The sequence below is a fragment of the Triplophysa rosa genome, linkage group LG16 (assembly GCF_024868665.1).
Source record: "Triplophysa rosa linkage group LG16, Trosa_1v2, whole genome shotgun sequence".
NCBI lineage: Eukaryota > Metazoa > Chordata > Actinopteri > Cypriniformes > Nemacheilidae > Triplophysa > Triplophysa rosa.
The window spans coordinates 23,059,648-23,082,191 of NC_079905.1; the positions used below are offsets into that span (position 1 = coordinate 23,059,648).

Below are 22,544 nucleotides of genomic sequence, written 5' to 3' on the forward strand. Positions count from 1 at the left end.
ATCGGTGAGACCATGTTGGTATCTCCACTATTCTCCTCCCTGCGGTAGGAAGTGGTCTCTGTAGCGCATCCCCCACTTGAGGAAGTAGCGCTTTCCCAGTGCCTTACGGTTCCGGGCGGCTTCTCGCTGTTAGAGAAACAAGGCACAGGGCACAGTGTTATGGCGTTTTCCATTGGAACCCCATCTGTCGGTTCGACACAACATCGAGAGACCGACAGAAAGGGAACGTCTCGGTTTCGTTTGTAACCTCGGTTCCCTGATGGAGGGAATGAGACGTTGTGTCCTCTTGCCACAACACGTGCTGTCCTCTGCAGCAGTCGTGAGAGGTCTCAGGCTCCTCAGAACTAAGGTGAATGTATGATGCACGCCGTCTCCCTTTTATACCCGGATGTCCGGGGCGGAGTCCGGCATGCAAATTTCATTTGCCAATTTTCATTGGCCTTTTCTAAGTAGTCGGAAGCGATTGGTTCTCAGGGACAAACCCCATCTGTCGGTTCGACACAACGTCTCGTTCCCTCCATCAGGGAACCGAGGTTACAAACGTAACCGAGACGTTTACATTGAGGACAATCAAGGGACTCATACACATCTATTACAATAGATAGAAACATCCAGTGCTGCCCACAAAGTCAACACGATTGGTAACACTTTACTTGAAAGGGGTGTTCATAAAGCGCGATTTTTACTTCTGCGTAGGACCTACGCCGTAACCTACGTGTGTCGTGAACATTTATGGTTCTGCGTTGAGTATGCGTCGTACTGCAATTACACCGCCGAAACGCTAGTTGGCTCTTTGTGTTTTCACGGGTTTGCTCTTTTTCGCCGATGTTTTGTTTGTATGCTAGTGTTTGCAAACGACAGTGGAAGCTGACCACATCTTAATGGAGTTGAAGCTGATCGAAACAGAAAAATGTGTAATCCGTTATATTATTAACCTTACTTTCATGTTAGAAGTTAAACAGATGTTATATTAAACTTAGTCTTGTCCACATTTTGGATTTTTATGTGTGTTCATTTAGATATTGTTGAAAAAAGTATACTTTTCAAAGGGGTGTTCTCATTTACGCAGAGCACTGTATATACAGTACATAGATGTCAAAACTGTGTATTGAAATGATACCCTGATAGAATATCATATTTTGTCATGGACAACTCACCCTATTAATTGTTTAGTTAAAAATGAAACGAAATGCAACCAAGATCTGTAAGTGTCACAATTTTGTTCTTTATTTGCAAAAGAGTCAAAGAACAGAATATGTAAAAGTGCAAACTATGTATAGATGAGTATACAATGCAATATTAACACAAATATAAAACTTTCAAAAAACTAGTAACAATAAAAGGTAAAACAAAAAATAAAACTATAAAGCCAATAAAGTGCAAAAGATCGTGCACAATGTTAATAAAGTGCGATGTTCTTCATGTCTTTTGCTGACACTCTTCCAAACCGACGTTAGAGGAAATCTCTCTCCAAGAATTCGCCGCCATCTGACAGTCTTTATAGTCCGCCGAAGAGGAGTCATACAGATGCGTGCATTTCCGAACCTCTTCAATCAGACGCTCAGTACTTGGTCGATGTCGATGCTCGCCATGTTGTTCTTTTGTGGACTCTGAACTTGCCGGAAGAAGACGCCAGAAATGCATAGAAGGAAGTATGATGCTGCCAAACTGACCAATCACAGCGCTTGCGGTCCGCGTAGGGTCCGCGTTGAGTTGACGCATTGTTACATTTTTGGAGAGGTGCGTGTCAGGCTACGGCGTAGGGTAGAACCATAAATTGGCCTTAAGACTGACATGACACCTACATAATCATGACATGACACATGTCATGAATATAAAGGAGATTTTATGCATGTTTATGACAACTGTCATTAAGTGTCATTCGCTGATTTATGTCATTTTTATTGCAAAGATGACATTGTTTGAGATGTCTTTGTCATGACAACTTGACATAAAGCAGTACATCATAACCTGTCAGTGTCGTTGTCATGACAACTGTATTTGCTGATGGGGTGCTGTCCTTCTGATAGCACTGCTGTCCTGACCACCCTTGAGGAGAATGATGTTAATTTTCCCTCTACAGAGTTGGTTGCGGGAAAGTTGAAAAGTTCCGAGATACTTCAAAATCTTGACTCGTTTCTTTTCCATTTGACTGATACCAAACTCGGTGATGTCAGTAATGTCATTCGGACTTATGATAACCTGTTCTCTGATGTTCCTTCTCATACTTATATGATAGAACATGATATCAATGTTGCTGATTCAATGCCCATAAAACGTCCCGGTTACGTATGTAACCTCCGTTCCCTGATGGAGGGAATGAGACGTTGTGGCGAACCAACAGATGGGTTTGACTTGAGAACCTATCATCTTCTGACTAGTTTTGAAAAGGCCAATGATATTGGCGAATGAAATTTGCACGCCGGACTCCGCCCCGGATATCCGGGTATAAAAGGAGACGGCGTGCTGCATTAATTCACCTTTTGTGCTGAGGAGCCTGAGAGCATCTCTCGACTGCTGCAGTGGGCAGCAAGCATTGTGGCATGAAGGACACAACGTCTCGTTCCCTCCGTCAGGGAACAGAGGTTACATCCGTAACCAAGACGTTCCCTTTCTGTCGGTCTCTCTACGTTGTGTCGAACCGACAGATGGGGTTCCTATTGAAAAGGCCACGCCGCTGTGCCGCGTCACAATCTCTAGCGAAGCGACGCTGACTGGCCTGGACGTGTCAGACGTAAGCGATACTGCGAAATTGTAACCATCCAGTGGAGAGGTAGGGGTCCCAGAGCTTTGGAAAGGTGGGAAGCTCCTGCCACCGGCCGTCACGGGCGGAGGCCTTGTTTCTCTAACGGCGCGAAGCCGCCCGGCACCGTAAGGGCCATTGGGGAAGCGCTATTTCCTCACTGAGGAAACGCGCTATGGAGACCACTTCCTACCGTAGGGAGGAGTTTAGTGGAGACACCAACAGGGGAGAACTCATGGGAGGAATGTGCGGACTGAATGGAGTACCGCGAGGTGGAGGTCCACCTAGGGGAGGTCATGGGTTACCAAGATGGGAACCAGATCATGAGGATACATCAGACGGAACTACCCTGCTGGGGGGGTTACTTCGTGTGGGGCACTAGGTCCGATTAGAGCTATGCGCTAGATAACTCAGCAGATACCCGGTCTAAGGAGGCCTAGCGACGGCGTCCACTATCCAGTGCGCCAATCTCTGTTTGGAGACAGCCCTCCCCCTTTTGCTGACCTCCAGAACTAACAAAGAGCTGCTCAGAGCTCCTAAAGCTCTGTGTGCGGCCCAAGTAGAGGCGCAATGCGTGTACTGGACACAACACAGATGGGGTTGGGTCTTCCTCCCCAGTGGGGAGTGCCTGCAAGTTCACCACCGGGTCTCGAAAGGGAGTGGTGGGAACATTGGGCATGTAGCCGGGCCGGGGTCTCAGGATAACGTGAGAGTCTCCAGGCCCGAACTCTAGGCAATCAGTGGACACGGAGAATGCTTGTAGGTCCCCTACCCTCTTGATGGAGGTGAGTGCCACCAGGAGAGCCGTCTTCATCGTAAGATGAGACCCGCCAATGAATTTGGCGAATGAAATTTGCATGCCGGACTCCGCCCCCGGATATCCGAGTATAAGAGGGAGACGTGTTCCCACGGGACTCAGCCACCACCTCGTCTGCTTCCCGTTCCGTGAGGACTACGGCCCTGCCGCCCGCTACGGCGAGCAGCGAGGGTGATATGAGGATTACTGTGAGCGCTAATCCGTCAGCCACTGGCTCGCGGACCGTTCGCACCTCGTCTCGCTCGTCTGACCGTTCCCCATGAGACGGTCCCACGTCTTGTTCCTCAACCACGTATCGGAAATGGTATGTGATGATGAGATGTCTGTTGCAGCATCGGAGGGTGACTTACTGGCATCAGACTCCAACGATTCTTTGAAACTCCCTCCCTCGGGAGGTTGAGCTCAGGAAGAAGCGGACGTCGAAATGTCAGCCATGCTTTCCCGGGCTGCCGGCATTGGGTTGCGGTGCACCGCACTGCCTCTCCCAACGCTCTCGGCTGGATACACGGTACCTCGGGCTTGAGAGCGGCTCCAAGCCGCACTCGCCCCCAGTACCGTGTTCCCCCGGAAGTGCATGAGGAACTTAGTACGACCTGGAACGCCCCCCTTCGGCGCATACACGTCAACTAGTTCCATCGCCCTTTCTTCCCTCGATGGTGGGGCAGCTAGCGGCGAGGTATCCACACTGCCAGCCATCGAACCAACCCCCGGGAGGTCGATGAAGCAGAACGTACCCCTAGCCTCCCTGTCTCGGTCCCTGGGAGCCTGACAAGAGCTTCCCAAACCGTCATGGTGACTACGGGATACGATCCGTCTCGGCTACGCGGTCCAACTCCCCAGATGCCCGCCCAAGATTCGGGCATCCTCCAAAACCTCAGGCAGAGGCAAGGATGCTCCCGTGCTTCGGGCCGAGGTCGCCACCCCTCTGGTGAGGAAGCAATCATGCTCGTCCCTCTAGCCGAGATGTTCAACTGGTTTTACAGCTCGTACTTCATCGTCCCCAAAAAGGGGGTTGCTAGATCTGCGTACCCTGAACAGGCACCTACTCAAGCTGCTGTTAAGGATGCTCACTCAGAAGCGCATCCTGGCATCTGTCAGATGTCAGGATTGGTTCATGGCAATCGACCTGAAGGACGCTTACTTTCATGTCTCTATTCTCCCTCGTCATCGCCCGTTCCTACGATTCGCTTTCGAGGGTCAGGCATATTAGTACAGAGTTCTCCCTTTTGGTCTGTCCCTGTCCCCACGAGTCTTCATGAAGGTCGTGGGAACCGCCCTCACTCCCCTCAGGGAGAGAGGTGTGCGGGTACTAAACTATCTCACACTCGCGAGATCTGTTATGTACACACAGGGACCTAGTGCTTCGGCACCTAGATCGATTGGGACCACAGGTCAACCGAGAAAAGAGCAAGCTCTCCCCTGTGCGGAGCATCCTCTTTCTTGGTATGGAACTCAACTCTGTCTCCATTACAGCGTACTGACTACAGAGCGCACTCAGTCAGTGTTGAACTGCCTGGAATATTTCAAGCAGTCAGCGGTCCCCCTGAAACAATTTCAGAGGCTCCTGGGCACATGGCATCCTCGGCGGTGGTGATACCCCTCGGGTTGATGAACATGAGACCGCTCCAACACTGGCTACAGAGTCGAGTTCCTTGGAGAGCGTGGCACACCGGCAGCAGGCGGATGGTGACTACGCCTCTTGGTCTTCAATGACCTTTCTACGCGGGGGTCCCTCTCGGGCAGGTCATAAGGCATGTCGTGGTGACGACAGCCGCCTCCCTGCAGGGTTGGGGTGCCGTGTGCAACAGGCACGCAGTGTCGGGGCGATGGACGGGCCCCCGCCTGCGCAGGCATATCAAATGCTTAGAGTTGTTGGATGTGCTACCTGCACTGAAGGGGCTACAACCTGTCATGCAGGACAAGCACGTGCTGGTCCGGTCGGACAGCACAACTGCTGTAGCGTATATCAACCTCCAGGGTGGCGTTCGCTCACGGCAGCTAACATGACTCGCCCGACGCCTCCTCCTGTGGAGTCCACAGGTGATCAGCTCCCTGCGAGCCACACATATCCCAGGCGACCTGAACCAGACAGCCGATGCTCTCTCTTGTCAGTTGATGCCTCGTGGAGAGTGGCGACTCCACCCCCGCGCAGTCCAGCTCATTGGGTACAGTTCGGGCGGACTCAGGTAGACCTGTTCACATCCCTGGACACCACCCATTGCCCGCTAGGGTACTCCCATCCGAGGCCCCCCTCAGCACGGATGCTCTAGCGCACAGCTGGCCGTGAGACAAAACGGAAGTACGCCTTCCCCCCAGTGAGCCTCATTGCACAGACCCTGTGCAAGGTCAGGGAAGAGGAGCATCAAGTGTACTAGTTGCGCCATACTGGCCCAACCGGACTTGGTTCTCGGAGCTAATGGTATTGACGACAGCTCCCCCTGGCCGATTCCCCTGACGAAGGACCTGCTTTCCCAGGGGAAGGGCACGTTATGGCATCCCAGGCCAGACCTCTGGAACCTCCATGTCTGGCCCCTGGACGAGATTAGGAGATCCTGAGTGGCCTACCCCCTGCGGTGGTTAGGACCATCACTCTGGCTAGGGCCCTGGCCACTAGGCGGCTATACGCCTGTAAGTGGTGCCTCTTCTCATCCTGGTGCTCTTCTCGAAGAGAAGACCTGCGGAGTTGCTCGATTGGGAATGTGCTGTCCTTCCAGAGACTCGAGAGTAATCTCTCCCCTTCCACACTGAACGTGTATGTAGCCGCTATTGCCGCTCATCACGACCCAGTTGCTGGTAGTCTCTAGGACAGCACAACCTGATCATTTGGTTCCTAAGGGGTGTGGGAAGGCACTGCCTCACCCGCGCTCCGTACCCTCTTGCGACCTTGATGCGGTCCTGGAGCCCCTCGGAGATGCGGCTCTTTCTCACCTCATGATGACGATGGCTCTCCGGATGGCGCTCAAGAGGGCAGTGGACCTAAAAGCATTCTCCGTGTCCACAGATTGCCTAGAACTCGGGCCCGGTGATTCTCACGCTATCCTGAGACCCGGCTACGTGCCCAAAGTTCCCACCACTCCCCCTACACCAGGTGGTGAACTTACAGGCGCTCCCCACCGGGGAGGAAGACCCAACCCCATCCGTGTTGTGTCCAGTACATGCATTGCGCCTCTCCGTGGACTGCACGCAGAGCCACAGGAGCTCTGAGCAGCTCTTTGTCTGTTTTGTAGATCAGCAGGGAGGGCTGTCTCAAACAGAGATTGGCGCACTGGATCATGGACGCCGTCACTACGGCGTACCTGCCCTAAGATCGCCCGCGCCCACTGGGTGAGAGCTCTCTCCTCACGGAGTACAGCCTCCTCGTGGGCACTGGCTCGAGGCACCTCTCTGGCAGACATCTGCAGAGCTGCGGGTTGGGCTACACCCATCACCTTCGCGAGGTCCTACAGCCTCCACGTAAAACCGGTATCAGCTCGAGTCTTGCAGGCATCAGGCAAGACTGGCGGCCGGTAGGGTGTACGCCTATGACAGTACCTTCCCCCCTTTCTCCTAAGGGGGTCAGCGTACTAAACTAGCCTCCCTTCTTCCCCCACTGGGTGAAGAACAGGCACTCCATCCATCACTAAGCAAGCACCTCCTGCGGGCGGGCTGGGCAGAGCAGCCCTGCCCCTTAGGCCGGGTACCAACTGAGTTATCCACAACATAGCTCTAACCGGACCTAGTGCTACCGGACGTTGTAACCCCCCAGCAGGGCGGTTCTGTCTGATGTATCCTCATGATTGGTTCCCACCTTGGTAACCCATGACCTTCCCTAGGTGGACCTCCACCTTGCGGTTAACTCCTTCAGTCTGCACATTCCTCCCATGAGTTCTCCCCCATCGGTGAGACCATGTTGGTATCTCCACTAAACTCCTCCCTCCGGTAGGAAGTGGTCTCTGTAGCGCATCCCCCGCTTGAGGAAGTAGCGCTTACCCAGTGGCCTTACGGTACCGGGCGGCTTCTCGCTGTTAGAGAAACAACGCCGCCGCCTGTGAGGCCGAAGGTAGGGGCCTTCCCACCTTTCAAGTAAAGCTCTGGGACCCCCTACCTACCCACTGGTAGGTTACAATTTCGCGGTAGCGCTCACGGCTGACACGCCCAGGCCAGTCACCGTCGCTTCGTTGAGATTGTGACAGGGCACAGTGTTGTGTCGTTTTCATCTGTCCATCTGTTGGCTCGACACAATGTCGAGAGACCGACAGAAAGGGAACGTCTTGGTTATGTATGTAACCTCAGTTCCCTGATGGAGGGAACGAGACGTTGTGTCCTTCTTGCCACAACACGTGCTGTCCACTGCAGCAGTCGTGAGAGGTCTCAGGCTCCTCAGAACTAAGGTGAATGAATGAGGCACGCCGTCTCCCTTTTATACCCGGATATCTGGGGGTGGAGTCCGGCATGCAAATTTCATTCGCCAATTTCATTGGCGTTTTCTAAGTCGGAAGCGATTGGTTTTCAGGGACGAACCCCATCTGTCGGCTCGACACAACGTCTCGTTCCCTCCATCAGGGAACTGAGTTTACATCCGTAACCAAGACGTTCTCCAACGAGATCAAATTGGTGTTGAGCATCCCGTTTGCTATTTTTCAAGAAAATTTAACAAACATCAGCGACGTTACTCCACTATTGAGAAGGAGACCCTCGCTCTTGTCCTTGCTCTCCAACATTTTTATGTTTATGTTGGTTCCGTTTCATATCCGTTGATTGTCTACACAGATCATAACCCCTTAGTCTTCCTGAACCGAATGAAAAACAACCACCAACGTTTGATGCGTTGGAGTCTGTTTTTACAGACGTTTGAATTGGACATTCGGCATATTCATGGTAAAGATAATGTTGTTGCTGATGCTTTATCTCGTGTCTAATGGGAATAAATTGTATTTTTTTTCTCTATATCTCTTTTTAAGGGAGGAAAAGGAAAGAATTGAGAAAAGATTAAGACCATCTGTATTTATACAATTTATTCACTTAAGGGTGAGGGTGTTACAAGTATCTCTGTGTTATTTGTATTTTTGAGTCTATAGGAGGAGCTGTGGGAAAATTCTTACTTCACGAGAGCTACGTGACGTCATCGGGGATTCCGGATAAATAGGCTGTTTTCTTAGTTCCCTACCCATTGACTGATATTTTCTTTCTTATTAATTCGTTAGATTATGTTTATAAAAATCGTTGTTGGAATTGTTATATTGTGTTTCTAAATATTTCAATTGAATTTCGTTGTTTAATTAAAAATGGAGGCGTTTTGAAATTAATCAGGTGTTGTGACTTTTTATATGTTCGGCCTGTTTCCTTTATTTAAATTGTTTAGTTTAACGAGCCAAAATGGTTATGGGCCGTAACAGGCACGCATGAAGTTAGCGGATTAATGCATCACAGACTGAAAGATCATTATCATTTGCTCGTGATTAACAGTTGAAACATTCCAAAGCATTTAAGAGCAAGAGGCGATAGATAACTGAATTTAGTACATGTGTGCCATGCTTTGTGTGCGTGTGCAGTCAGAGAGAGAGCATCTTGTCACCCGGTGCCCACACTGAATTAATATCTCTTTGACGTCTCTGTGAACACAACATTATTTCGAACAGCCACAGCTGCAGAAAGTATTCTTGTAAACGCAGTCGATTATGTCATAATAAATTGAGAGAGAAATCGAATGTGTATTATCATATTGGATCCGTGCACAGCTCTTAAAGCAGGGGTGTCCAATGTCGGTCCTGGAGGGCCACTGTCCTGCAGAGTTTAGCTCCAACTTGGCTCAACACGCCTGTTTGGAAGTTTCTAGTCTGCTTTGTGAGACCTTGATTAGCTGTTCAGGTGTGTTTGATTAGGGTTGAAGCTAAACTTTGCAGGACACCGGTCCTTCAGGACTGACTTTGGACACCCCTGTCTTAAAGTAACAGCAATCTATTGCAATCCACTGCTGTCTATGTTCATTCAAGTTGAAACACTTCAGTGCCCCCTTCAGGTTATCAGTCATACAATACCACAATCATATCACATATTTAATCAATAAAACCTATTTATTACTGATTTTACTGTCATGTTTGATCTTTCAAAAACACAAAATTGCATGTATTTTTTTTGTATAAAAATTCTATATCAAATCTTATGGTTTGTAAGGTTTGTTAATAACAATTGTTCAAAATTAGACCATTTGTTTTGTTATTGTGTAAGGTTAGCTATAAGACAATCACTTCCCAACACCAAAAAATCCTTGACCACACAGACCACACACTTGACATTTTTTAAACATTTTTTAAAATGCTTGTTCTCAATATAGTTCTGACCATTTTTTTTTCATTATTATTTTGAAAAGCATACAGCTGTCAGGAATTAGACAACTTTCAAAGATAATTGCTTGGAAAAAAAGTCACTAAAATCAGTAAAAAACAGCTGTATGAAATAACATGAGCTAATGAATTCTGAATGCAGTGTTGTAGTCTCGAGACTCGGTCTTGAACTCGATCTCGAGACGATATTTTAATGGTCTTGGTCTTGTCATGGACTTGTGTGCATTTTGACTCAATCTGGACTCAAACATGTTCGGAATTTGGAGTCCGGTCCAAAATATTTACTATATTAGTTACTATTGCTTTAAACTGATGTTTGATTGACATGTCCAATGATTGGTTATTTTCTTGTGCACATGACTTGAGCCTAACCCCGAGCTAAGATATGCACAAAAAGACCTTTATGGGCTTAAAGTGACAGGGGTCTCTTAAAGGAGACATCAGATGAAAACCCCACTTTTTCTGTGTTTAAGTGCTATAATCGGGTCCCTGGTGCATCTAGCAACCCAGAGAACGTGAAAAATAAGAACCCAGTAAGTTTGTTTTGGTGTGCCTTTCCCTGCAAGCATGTGAGAAATCCAGCCGTTCAGATTTCACTCCGATTGTGACGTCCAAAGCAGATTTATTATAATGTTACCGCCCCTTAATCTACACAGTTCCACCCACCGCGCTCCGCCATTGTTGTTTTCACAAGCGACAGCGGTGTACGTGACGCCATGGCTAAAGTTCGTGGAAAACATGCAATGTAGTCGCTGCACAGAGTCCAAACCTAGAAAGAGACAGGAGTGGATTTATTTTATTTTAGTGGAAATCCATCAGAAACCATAAGTAAAAACCTGCTTGTTTGCGCGAATCACTTCAAGCTGGAGTACTTTATCAACCTGGGACAGTACAAGCAGGATTAGCTTCAAAGTTGTTCCTCAAGAGGGATCGAGACCGACTGAACGAGACAAAACTACAGATGTAAGTAATATTTATCAACAGTCTGAATTGATGTAAATGTACCGTATATATAGGAGGATAACGTTAGCATATGATAGCGAAGGGAGCTAAGTCAGTCACGGGCTAAATAGAACAATCAAAGCCAGTGTTAAACTTACTGTATATAAGTGCAGATGGACACTTGGAGTTTAGCTGTATGAATGTTAATACATTATGTGCGTTAATATGTGTAGCTGCGGCAAGCTGTTTGTTTTGCTAATGAACAGGGGCAAACACTGGGGTTAGTTTCATTTTAAACGTCTCAAATCATTCGTGCTTAGGCTGAAAAATCTGTCACAGCAAACTAGCTCTCATGTTGTGTGTGTAACGTTATAACTTGTCAACAACAAGCGCTAAAATCCATGTAATTCCGCTGAGATCTGCAGTGGATTTTAGGTAAGCATACACGCACAACGTAAGCGCATTAGGATGCGCTGTTTGCTGTGACTGATTTTTTTGTCTCCGGACGAATGATTTGAGACGTTTAAGACGAAACTAACTGCAGAGGAATTCAGGAAATATCATTTAGCTAAACGATTGCCATGGCAGTACTACACATGTGTTGTGTTGACACGCCGGACAGAAGGGGGTGGGGTTCGAAAAAAAAAATGGAGCGCAACTTTAAGAAAACTAAATTGGAGGTATTTCGTACAGCATGGAAGGATAGTATTCGAAAATACAGGAAAGCCCTAATAACTTCTAGATCCGCCTATTTTTCATCACTAATAGAAGAAAACCAGCACAACCCTAGGTTTTTATTTAACACGGTGGCTAAATTAACAAAAAATAAATCGTCAGTGACTTCTGATCCTGTATATCAGCATAGCAGTGATGAATTTATGAACTACTTCACATATAAAATCCAAGATATTAGAGAAAAAATTATAACAATGCAATCAGAAGTGAAACCCGCTGAACAAACTAACTACAGCGCCCTTAAGGAGAAAATGCAATTATTTTATACCGTAGATCAAGATGAGCTGTCTAAAATTATTAGATCATCTAAATCAACAACATGCATACTAGACCCTATACCTACAAATCTACTGAAAGAGATGCTCCCAGAAATTATAGATCCTCTTCTTGGTATTATTAACTCATCTCTGACATTAGGACATGTGCCTAAAGCATATAAGGTGGCTGTTATAAGGCCCCTTGTCAAAAAACCCCAACTCGACCCTAGAGAACTAAGGAACTACAGGCCTATATCGAATCTACCTTTCATATCTAAAGTTCTGGAAAAAGTAGTTTCAACTCAATTATGCTCCTTCCTCCAAAGGAATGACATCAATGAAGAATTCCAGTCTGGATTTAGAGCATGTCACAGTACAGAGACTGCTTTGATCAGAGTTACAAATGATCTGCTATTGGCGTCTGACCGAGGTTGTATCTCGTTATTGGTGCTGCTAGACCTTAGTGCTGCATTCGATACCATTGACCACAGCACACTCCTACATAGACTCGAAAATTATGTCGGCATTAAGGGAATAGCTTTGAAATGGTTTAAATCTTATTTATCCGACCGTTTTCAATTTGTAGCAATAAACAATGAGGTGTCACGCAAATCGCAAGTCCAGTACGGTGTACCACAGGGCTCAGTCTTAGGGCCTCTGCTCTTCGCATTATACATGCTACCTCTAGGAGATATAATAAAGCGACACGGAGTTAGCTTTCACTGTTATGCTGATGATACTCAACTTTATATTTCCTCGAAGCCTCATGAAACACAGCAGTTCCATCGAATAATGGAATGCATAGTCGATATAAAAAACTGGATGAGTAACAACTTTTTATTACTGAACTCGGACAAAACGGAAGTGTTACTTATTGGACCGAAAACTGCTATAAGTAACAACCAAGAATACTGTTTAACTATTGACGGATGTTCCATAAAACCCTCGTCGTCAGCAAAGAATCTTGGCGTTCTATTCGATAGTAATCTGTCATTTGAGAGCCACGTCGCCAACACCTGTAAAATTGCGTTTTTCCATCTTAAGAATATATCTAAACTACGTCATATGCTGTCAATCTCAGATGCAGAGAAGTTAATTCATGCATTCATGACATCAAGACTAGATTACTGTAATGCACTGTTAGGTGGTTGCCCTGCAGGCTTATTACAAAAACTCCAATTGGTCCAAAACGCGGCAGCTCGAGTTCTTACACGTACAAAAAAGTATGAACATATTAGCCCGGTTCTGTCAACCTTGCACTGGTTACCTATAAAGCATCGCGTTAACTTTAAAATCTTGCTTATTACCTATAAAGCCTTACATGGTTTAGCTCCTCAGTACTTGAATGAACTCCTTTTGTATTACAGTCCTTCACGTGCATTACGCTCTCAGGCGTCCTGTCAGTTGGTAATACCTAGAATTTCAAAATCAAGTGCAGGTGGTAGATCCTTTTCCTATCTAGCGCCTAAACTTTGGAATAGTCTTCCCTGCACTGTCCGGGAGGCAGACACACTCTGTCAGTTTAAATCTAGACTAAAGACGCATCTTTTTAATCTTGCATACACTACTCTTCCATAATATAAATCTTCAGAGGGTTTAGGCTGCATTAGTTAGATCAACCGGAACCAAAAACACAACTGATGTACTTGTTGCATCAAAGAGTACAGAACAGTACTCTACTCTCAGCCAGTCTTGTCTCATTGTTCCAAGGTTACCACAGCGAGCAGGATGCAGTTCATGGCCTGACCTGATGGTAGAGCGGAGAATGGGAAGTGGGGACCTGACAAGAGCTGAGATGATAGAGCTGGATAAAGAAGGACGCGGTCTCTTGACATGTCTTCACCACAAAACTTCAAATGCTATTAGATTATTAATGATAATCTTAAACTATAATTTATTTTATTATTAAGTTTATTTATTTTATTTAGCCTTGTTGTGCAAGTTCTCTGGAGCTTGTGCAGAGGCAGCAGCTTTTGCCAGAGGGGAACTGGAATCCCCTGGTTGGGCCTGGGTTCTCCTGAGGTTTTTTTTCTCGATTAGAGTTTTGGGTTCCTCGCCACCGTTTGCATACTGTTTTTGCACTATCTGCCTGACCGGGGGGGCTGCTTTAGAATCTTAAAGTTTTACTTAATTAATATTGCATATAGGAATTTATTATCTGTTATATTTGACCTGTGCTTCTCTCTCCTTTATCCTAAATGTGTGCTCTCACTGAGCGTGTGTGTGTGTGCGTACTTGTCTGTGTACGTACGTGTGTGTGTGTGTGTGTGTGTGTGTGTGTGTGTGTCTGTGTGTGTGTGTGTTGGTGCGTGTGCGTGTTGTGTGTGTGGAGTGTTTTGTGTGTGGGTGTGTCTGTCTTCTGTGTTTTCAACCTTTTCTTGTTTTTGCAGGTACAACTTTGATTGTTTTGCTTGTAGTCAATGTGTCTCATGTACAGCTGCTTTGTAACAATGAAAATTGTAAAAGCGCTATATAAATAAAGTTGAGTTGAGTTGAGTTGAGTTGAGTTGAGTTCGCTGTAACTCATTATCATTTAAAGAGACGTGCACCAAAACGGGTTGCTGTGAGCATAGCTGTTTTTGACGAGGCAAGAAGGGTTTTGTTTACACAGCCATTGAGTGTTTTAAGCAAAATATGTTCCAGACATTTCATGAAGACCCTAATAAATCATACCAACTTGTTGAAAGTGCTCGTCTGAGGAGACCTTTAAATCAATAAGCCCCAAGAAGCAGCCGGTTACAGTGCATTTTCACGACATGAAGCAGAGTCATTAAAACCGTCTCAGCTGTTATAAAATGCACTGTAACCCGCTGCTTCACGGGGATTATTGCTTTTATAAAATGGTTATTCCATATGCGTAGCAAAGTTTCATCAAATAAAGTTAATCAAATGATATTTAGGCTATGTAATGCGGTCAGCCGTTATAAATCGGGGTATTTCATACCGGCTTAGAACTCGGCTCAGCCAGTCAGAATCAAGGACCAGAACTGACCATTTTATAAACGTCTTTTTATGACGTCTTCTGATTGTCTGATATTGACGTCCAGTGGAACTCTGTACAAAGTAAATACTGGATCAAACTTTGAGTTTATCAGACTAGTTTCAGTTTACACGTGGAAATAAATGAAAGTGAGACTCTTTGAAATAAACTGAGTTGAATGATTTGAATGCAGTAAGATAGCTAGCAACCATTGAATTAATGTTAAAAATTGATGATTTGTCAATGTTCATTGCATTGAATCAGTATCACTTTTGTACCTGTAAAAACCACCATTATTGTGATCTTTTTTTAGCTGTAGTTGAGCTCTTGGCGCTTCTGTTTTAATGTTAAATTAGGTTTCCTTCAGCCATAACTGTGTGTTAAAATACATTAGTTGTGGCAAAGAGATGATGACTTGTGAATGGTAATGTACACATTTTAAAGTTGTTTGGATCACTGTTAATAATTGGGTTTGTGTTATTAATGTGTCAGCTCTGTGGATCTGTAGTTTGAGGTTTAAGCTGATATACTGTTGAGGAATGAGCATATTCACAATCTGCTAAACCACCTAAACACACAAAGACTCTGCATTTAAATCATTCAACTCAATTTATTTTAAAGAGTCTCACTTTTCACAAATAAAACTCTGTGTACATGCATGTTATATTAATGTACTCTATGAGCTTGGTGCCAGTTTTATTGTTTCCACCAAACATTTAACATATTCTTGAAGATTTCTTTAGGTCTCAGACCCAATCTTTTGTGGACTCGGACTCGACCCTCTCTGGTCTCGTCTACAACACTGTCTGAATGAACATAAAAAAGTTTATTCATTTAATAATGCATATATTCCTAGATGAATAATTGCTGTAAAAACATTTCAGTTCATTGTTACCTCATGATATGTGGTGTGTTAACCAATGGTAATTATATTGTGACTACATTTCTTACCGGTTTGTATTTTATGTCAATGTACTGTATATATGTTGTCTACTGTATCGTCTGCCAGGCAATATGTTCATAATAATTAATGTAAGACTGCACTGCAGCAGTAGCACAGAAAACACTGAAGATCTGTACCTGCATTATAACAGACTGTAATTCTACTTCCTTTTTGTGTTTTACTTCCTCTTGTTCTGTACACTTACATCTTGACACTATGTTTTTATGTAGTGTGTGCTCTTATTTTAATGTTGAAATTTCTGATGTTTTTGTAAATGCATTAAGAGGTCCGAGTGTGCAAGAATTACATTGTCGTCTTATTGCTGTACTCTGCTCTTCGTGGCATCACTGTACTCTTTCTTACTCTGTTCTTTCTGTTGTTTTTAATTGTGCATCTCTCCTCTTGTCTCGTGTTTATTCTGCTTTACTGGACTGTACTCTTCTTTACGTTCTTGTTTTTGCTCTGTTTTATGACATTCTAACTGATAAAATATAAATGCATGTATGAGATTTTCTTTCGAGGGAAAAGCCGCGTTGAGTTGTTTCTTCTCTCAGCCTCTCAGAGTCTGTCTCAGCTTGCGCGCGCGTGAACGCCGATGATGTCACGGCAGTGTGGGTCATTTGAAGGTTAGCCGCCTCAGAAGGGTTCACAGAAAGTTCACTCGCATATATTAGGCAACTCAATCTTTCATTGTGTTGGAATGAAGTAGTAGGAAATGAGCAGCGCGCGGGCACGAGCGCACATCCGTCATTGCGCTTTTAAACGCTACATATTTACACCATTATCTCTCATTATGAAGAACTGCTGTCGGTAACGGGAACCGGACCGAGTGGATCGCCAGTCGCGTGCCTTACGTTTGTCCGTGAAGCCCGGGTGGTGATGGGGATGTGGTTTTACCGTGTTTTCACCGTGTTCTCTGTGGATCCGCGCGCGGAGAGTTTGATGGAGTTTGTGTGAAGGACAAACAGACGCGTTTTCTTCCTCTTCTTCTGCAGTGCTATGATGTTTGACTGTATGGATGTGTTATCGGGGCACATGCTGGAGTTTTACTCTTCCAGTCCCTCGTCATGTATGTTAGAGGAGAAAGCGCTGAGCGCGTGCTTCAGCTGGCAGCACCGGCGCAACAAACACTGTATGTCTCTCTCTTTCTCTCTCTCTTTCTTTTTTATTATTCCCCTTACATTATTATTGTATTGAACATGAACTATGGTTTCATGTTTTTTTTAAATACTAAAACGCACGAAAAAACACAGCGTACTTTAAAATGTAGTATGAATGTAGTATATTATAGTTATTTACTATTAACTATAGCGAATTACTGACTTGGAGCAAAAGCCTAGTATGTAGGAAGTGACTCCATAAAGTATATTACAGTATTTTTTTCATATAGGATGGCATGTTAATAGAGTGGACGTTCATTACTGTGCTAAATACCACAGTACATGAATGCAGTAATTACAGTAAAAGGTGATTTAAGTTAATTAGTTTAAATAATAATGTAAACAACTTGAAACGTATTCTTTGAGGTACCTCTAGAGAAATGTTGTAATAGTGTAGTGATTAGTACTGTGATGGTTTTATCATCATTACAGTGCAGACACTGTATGCAAACTTATAAATACGTGGCGAACATTTTGTCCCAATTCATTCTAATGGCGATTCTGAACTGTGTTGTGTTAAGACGTGTCGTTTTACAGGATCATTTCTTTGTCAGTTCATGTTTCTGTTATAATACTGCATTGAACTGAATTAAAGGTCTCATCAGACTGGTTAATACCTGAGCATGTTTTGATGCTTATTGTAGGTTGTTAAGATTGGCGGCGGTTTTCCTGGTGTGATTTATGTTTGGAATGTGCTGTGTAAACACAGCCTGAAACGGACTTCTCAAAGCTCATAACACTGAGAAATCTGCTTCAGCTCTCTGTCATTGTGAAAGCACATTGCCTGTCACGCCAGTGTCTGTTTAGCACCATAATCATTATTTATTTTTACATCCTAATGACCCTCATGAAGAGACCACAGAGTGTCATTTCCCCGTCTGTATTCACTCAGCGGACACAAATCACAGGAAAGTGCTTCTTATCAGAGAGAGAGAGAGAGGCGTCAACAGCCCGTTTCAGTTCTCCGACACACCCGTCCTCCGCAAACACGGCCCGTGCCAAGACCATTACCATTCTCCATCCTCTTCATGTGAATGAACCACTTTTGATTGATCATTTCCTGCAGCTCTCTGAAGAGGATTACGAGTCCTTTAAATACATCTGAAATTTGTATAGGAAGTCTTTATCAAACAGGCTTTACAGTAGAAACTAAACCATTAAAAGTTCTAATTGTTTTTGCAAAAATACAGCATGTGCTGTGTGGGGCTTTGTGGGGGTCAGTGAAGACGTTTATCAGAAACAGCTAAAAAAAACACACACTGACTGTACTGTAGAAAACGTGAAATATATGAGGATCTTTCTTTAGATTAGCCTACATTGCATGTGTAGGACATTCATGTGCTTGTGCTTGAAATCTGTCGAACAAACTTCAGATTCATTCATTCTAAGATTCATGATTAAATTCTATTTAATCACCAAACTGATTTTTATTAATTATACAATCTACGTGTGCTTATTTTCATCTCAGTAAATTACAGAAAAATCATCGTCAGTAATGTTAAATTACTCTCATAAAAGCGCTTGTGAAGTAATGAGCCGGAAACGAGATAAAGCATCTTCTTCTGTTCTCTTTGTTCTTTATTTCATGCTTTATGTTCTAATACATCTGTGTAACTGTAGGAACAAATCAGCTTTTATATAAGATCCCATCTCATGTGCCATGGGTTAATTTATTTTAGATAATGAAAACTTTCACAGTTTTATTAGTGACACTAAAACAAATCTGATCAGAAATAATAATCAATCTCTGTTTAAATGATGTCAAGATGTCAAGCACTTCACAGGTAGATTCTTGTTGGCTTGTTTCAACATTACTCATTAGTAAATGGACACAAACGAACAAAATATTCTTTAAATATTACAATTGGATTTTTGTTTTCTTTTAAAATAATGATTTATGGCAGAGGGACTGAAGTATATTTTGAATATATTATAGGTCCAATAACCCAATGTTACGTGATAAATCTTTCTCAAAGTTCAACATCAAGCAGATGTTCTGGATTGAGGAAACACATCATCCAGTGCAGATACAGTGTTGTGTACTCAGTGCTGTACTTACATGATTCTCGAACTCTCAACTGTTATCACAGCCTTTAACCTCAGCGTGTCATAACATCATTAGAGGTGTTGAGAGAGATTAAAGCCAGCTATTACACCCCCCCCCCTCCATTACACTAGTGTGATATGTGCTAATTACAACCAGGACTCTCTTCTCTCTCTCTCTCTCTCTCTCTCTCTCTCTCTCTCTCTCTCTTCTCTCTGTGTCTCTCTGTGTCTCTCTCTCTCTCTCTCTCTCTCTCTCGCTCTCTCTCTGTCTCTCTCTCTCTCTCTCTCGCTCTCTCGCTCTCTCGCTCTCTATCTATCTATCTATCTATCTATCTATCTATCTATCTATCTATCTATCTATCTATCTATCTATCTATCTATCTATCTATCTATCTCTCTCTCTCTCTCTCGCTCTCTCTCTCGCTCTCTCTCTCTCTCTATCTCTCTCTCTCTCTCTCTCTATCTCGCTCTCTCTCTCTCTCTATCTCGCTCTCTCTCTCTCTCTATCTATCTATCTCTATCTCTCTCTCTCTCTTTAGCTCTTCACAGAGGGACATAAAAGGCCATTTGCACAGTGTGCACAGCAAGTTAATTTTGTGTGTCTGTGATATGACAGCTGAACAATGGAAATAAAAAGATTTTTAATGACTGTAAGCACAATGGGCCTCATTTATGAAACGAGCGTATGACCGAAAACTGGGCGTACGGACGTTTCCACGCAAAACTTGGCATTTATCAATATGGACGTTTAAAACCTTTAAAAACCTACAGTAATCAATTACAAGCACTGGGTAAGTTTACATATTTGCAAGATGATAGCTTCTTTGTTTGACAATTATGCATTTTAATGAAAACAGAAAATACGCAACCTGCGATGTTGTATGGGGTGGAAGACGCGCACTGGGTCACAGCTCGTGTGGCAGTTTCCCAGTTTCCAGGGCTGAAGAACGCTGGTCCTGCCGCTGATAGATCTGAAAGAGAAAAAACCTTTATCCTGCTTAGAAACATGCATCTGCCTCCACCGCCACAGACCATTTTTTCTTCACCTAAATGAAGAAAACTGTGTAAAAGCATTTACATATAAATTACGTATCATTTTTACGGCACAATTAATAATATTTATATCTACATTCGTTTTTATGTTAACACATTAATGTAACTTAAACAAAGTTTTTCAAGACTGAAGTCAGATAATTTTGTTTAAATTTAAATGCATTATACAACCAAAGTAAGTTAAAGCAACAACAATACTTTCTGTGTAAAAATCACAGTGAAACACTATTTATTAGCGCTCATATTTACAAAACATAAATATCCAATAAACAATACAAACCTCAGCTGGAGTTCGGTTCACTACACCAACGCTGTTGACTGCAGCGATCTCTTTCCAAACTGTTTTTATTACTTCCTTTGATTTCGCTTTTCAAGGTTAAACTTTAATTTTCTAAATCGGAAAAGTTCCTATTTTTGGCCGGATTACGTTTCTCCATGTCGCAAAATCTAGGGGCGAGGCGTCTACACCCTGAATTTATAGGGGTGTGATATGTAAATTACAACCGATTTCAGCCGCCGCATTTGTCAAGATACAATCATTCGTACGCTGAATGACACGTAAACCCTGTTGTAAGATGATTTCTGCGCAAGGATCTGTGCTCGTTTCTACGTTAGATTGATAATGAGGCCCAGTAAGTGTCACAATATTACACGCATGTTCACAGTTATCTTTTGTTAGAGATTTTTCTCAATTATAATTGAGTTATGTTTGCTAATGCAAACCGCAGCATTACTGTTGCTCAATTGTAAGGTAATGAATTGAACAAACTAACCCTGCCTGAGCATTAAACATCATCATATATGAAATGTCAGGCAATTTGTCATGGTTCTGCCCCATCTTGTCTTGCTTTTCTTGACCTAGTGGCAGAATTGTGACAGAACCTCTTGTTTCATGTGGAGAGAGGCATTTTGGCCCTGTTGGCCTTCCACTCTCTGGTGTCGTGTCTCTGTTCCCGCCCTTTCGTTGCCTCATTATTGATTGTTTATTAGTTCATGCCCCACACCTGTTCCCTCTTGATTTGTTCCCTTTATAAGGTCCCTGTGTTTTCTGTCCTGTGCTGGTTCATTGTCGTTTGTATGGTGAGTGCCTGTTCCGTGTCAGTCTAGTCTAGTCTAGTGTAGTCATTTGTAGTTCATGTTTATGTTAATCTTAGTCTTGTTAGGTGTATTTAGTCTTAGTCCTGTCCTGTTGTAGATTCCCCTGTTTTGTTATGTTACCCCCACGTGGGTCTTTGTTTTGTATTTATATTTTATTAAATGTCTTGTTAACCCCTTACCCGCTGTCTGCTTCTGGGTCCTCTGTCCTTGTTCCCTCACCGTCCGTGACACAATTGTCAACTGATGGATGATCAAACTGAATCTCAACAGAGGGACTTATTCAAAATCAGCATTCCTATTTTTTTAAGTAAAATTGCGGATTCATTTCCTCTAGATGTCATTGTGATTAAATAATGTAATTAAATTCACTTATAAACAATGACAGACATTGTCTACGGCAGCTTTATTTCAGTCTAAACACGAACTAACACTAACTACGGCTGTTAACATTATTTTAACGTTATAAATAAATAGCAGTTTGTAACTTCACTTGTAAAATATAAAGACAAACATGATTTTAGTGTTATTATGTTGGTGTACATACATATTTTTTTAAGTGAATGAATGACTGATCAGTGTTGGATAAATAAAGTCACAGCATCTAGGGCAACCTTTTAAAATATTTTCTCATTTTAATAGAGAAGAAGGACACAGCCCAGGCTGGATTTATTTTGTCTGGGTGTTAATTTATAAAACATTTAAGACATCAGTGAGATTAAATGGAGAGCAAATGGAAACTTTTGCTTAAGTTTCCTCTGAGACTCATATGAGCAATAACATTCTCTTAACAAATAACAAATCTTCTAAATGTGCCAACTATATCTATGTCTAGAATGCACAATAAAATAAATGTAAATGATAAAGTTCTGATCATGTCACAGACTGAAGTCTCTCAATAGGATAGTGCAGAACTTCTCTCTCTCCCGCCGTCTGCATTGTCTGTATTATTCTGCGTTGTGTCCGGATGTTTATTTTCACAGTGAATTTTGATGTATTGTTTGTGTTTTGTAGTGAGTTGTTGCTGTGGTTGGGTGTTTGTACAGCGTGCAGAATTAAAGGGCCATCATTCAATTTAATTCAATTTTATTTATATAGCGCTTATCACAATTTTCATTGTTGCAAAGCAGATTTACATAATTTACATTTTAATCTTAATGAAAAAATATTAATAATATTAATAGTAGTACTTGAGGGAAATAATGAAAGGCAGTTTATGGTATTAAGATACTGTACATGGTATTATTGCAAGTTTTTCTCTATGATGAAACTTAACTGAAATAAATGCTATGTTGGATTGTGAGAAACTGTCAATTATTTAATTGAAGTATATTATTTAATTTAGGTATATTATTTTAAATATTGTTATCAGGACTGAAAACCTAAAATTACAATATACAAGGACAATTTGCAAGAATACCAAAACGTGAAGAAAAAAAACATTTGTTTA

At 43.3% G+C, this 22,544-nt stretch overlaps 1 protein-coding gene across 2 annotated transcripts in view; it reads left to right on the forward strand.

Annotated features, from left to right (window-relative positions):
* The window catches only part of LOC130567419 (retinoic acid receptor beta-like), a 275,560-nt gene that overhangs the window by 176,080 nt on the left and 76,936 nt on the right, over positions 1-22,544 (forward strand). The window contains exon 1 of one of the 2 annotated variants that reach the window (XM_057355500.1): positions 16,386-16,872. The exons of the other annotated variant lie outside the window; for it this stretch is intronic. Coding sequence (XP_057211483.1) covers positions 16,740-16,872 — 133 coding nt within the window. The 5' untranslated portion in view covers positions 16,386-16,739. Of the gene's footprint in view, positions 1-16,385; positions 16,873-22,544 lie in introns of those variants that run through there. 2 annotated transcript variants of the gene reach the window in all.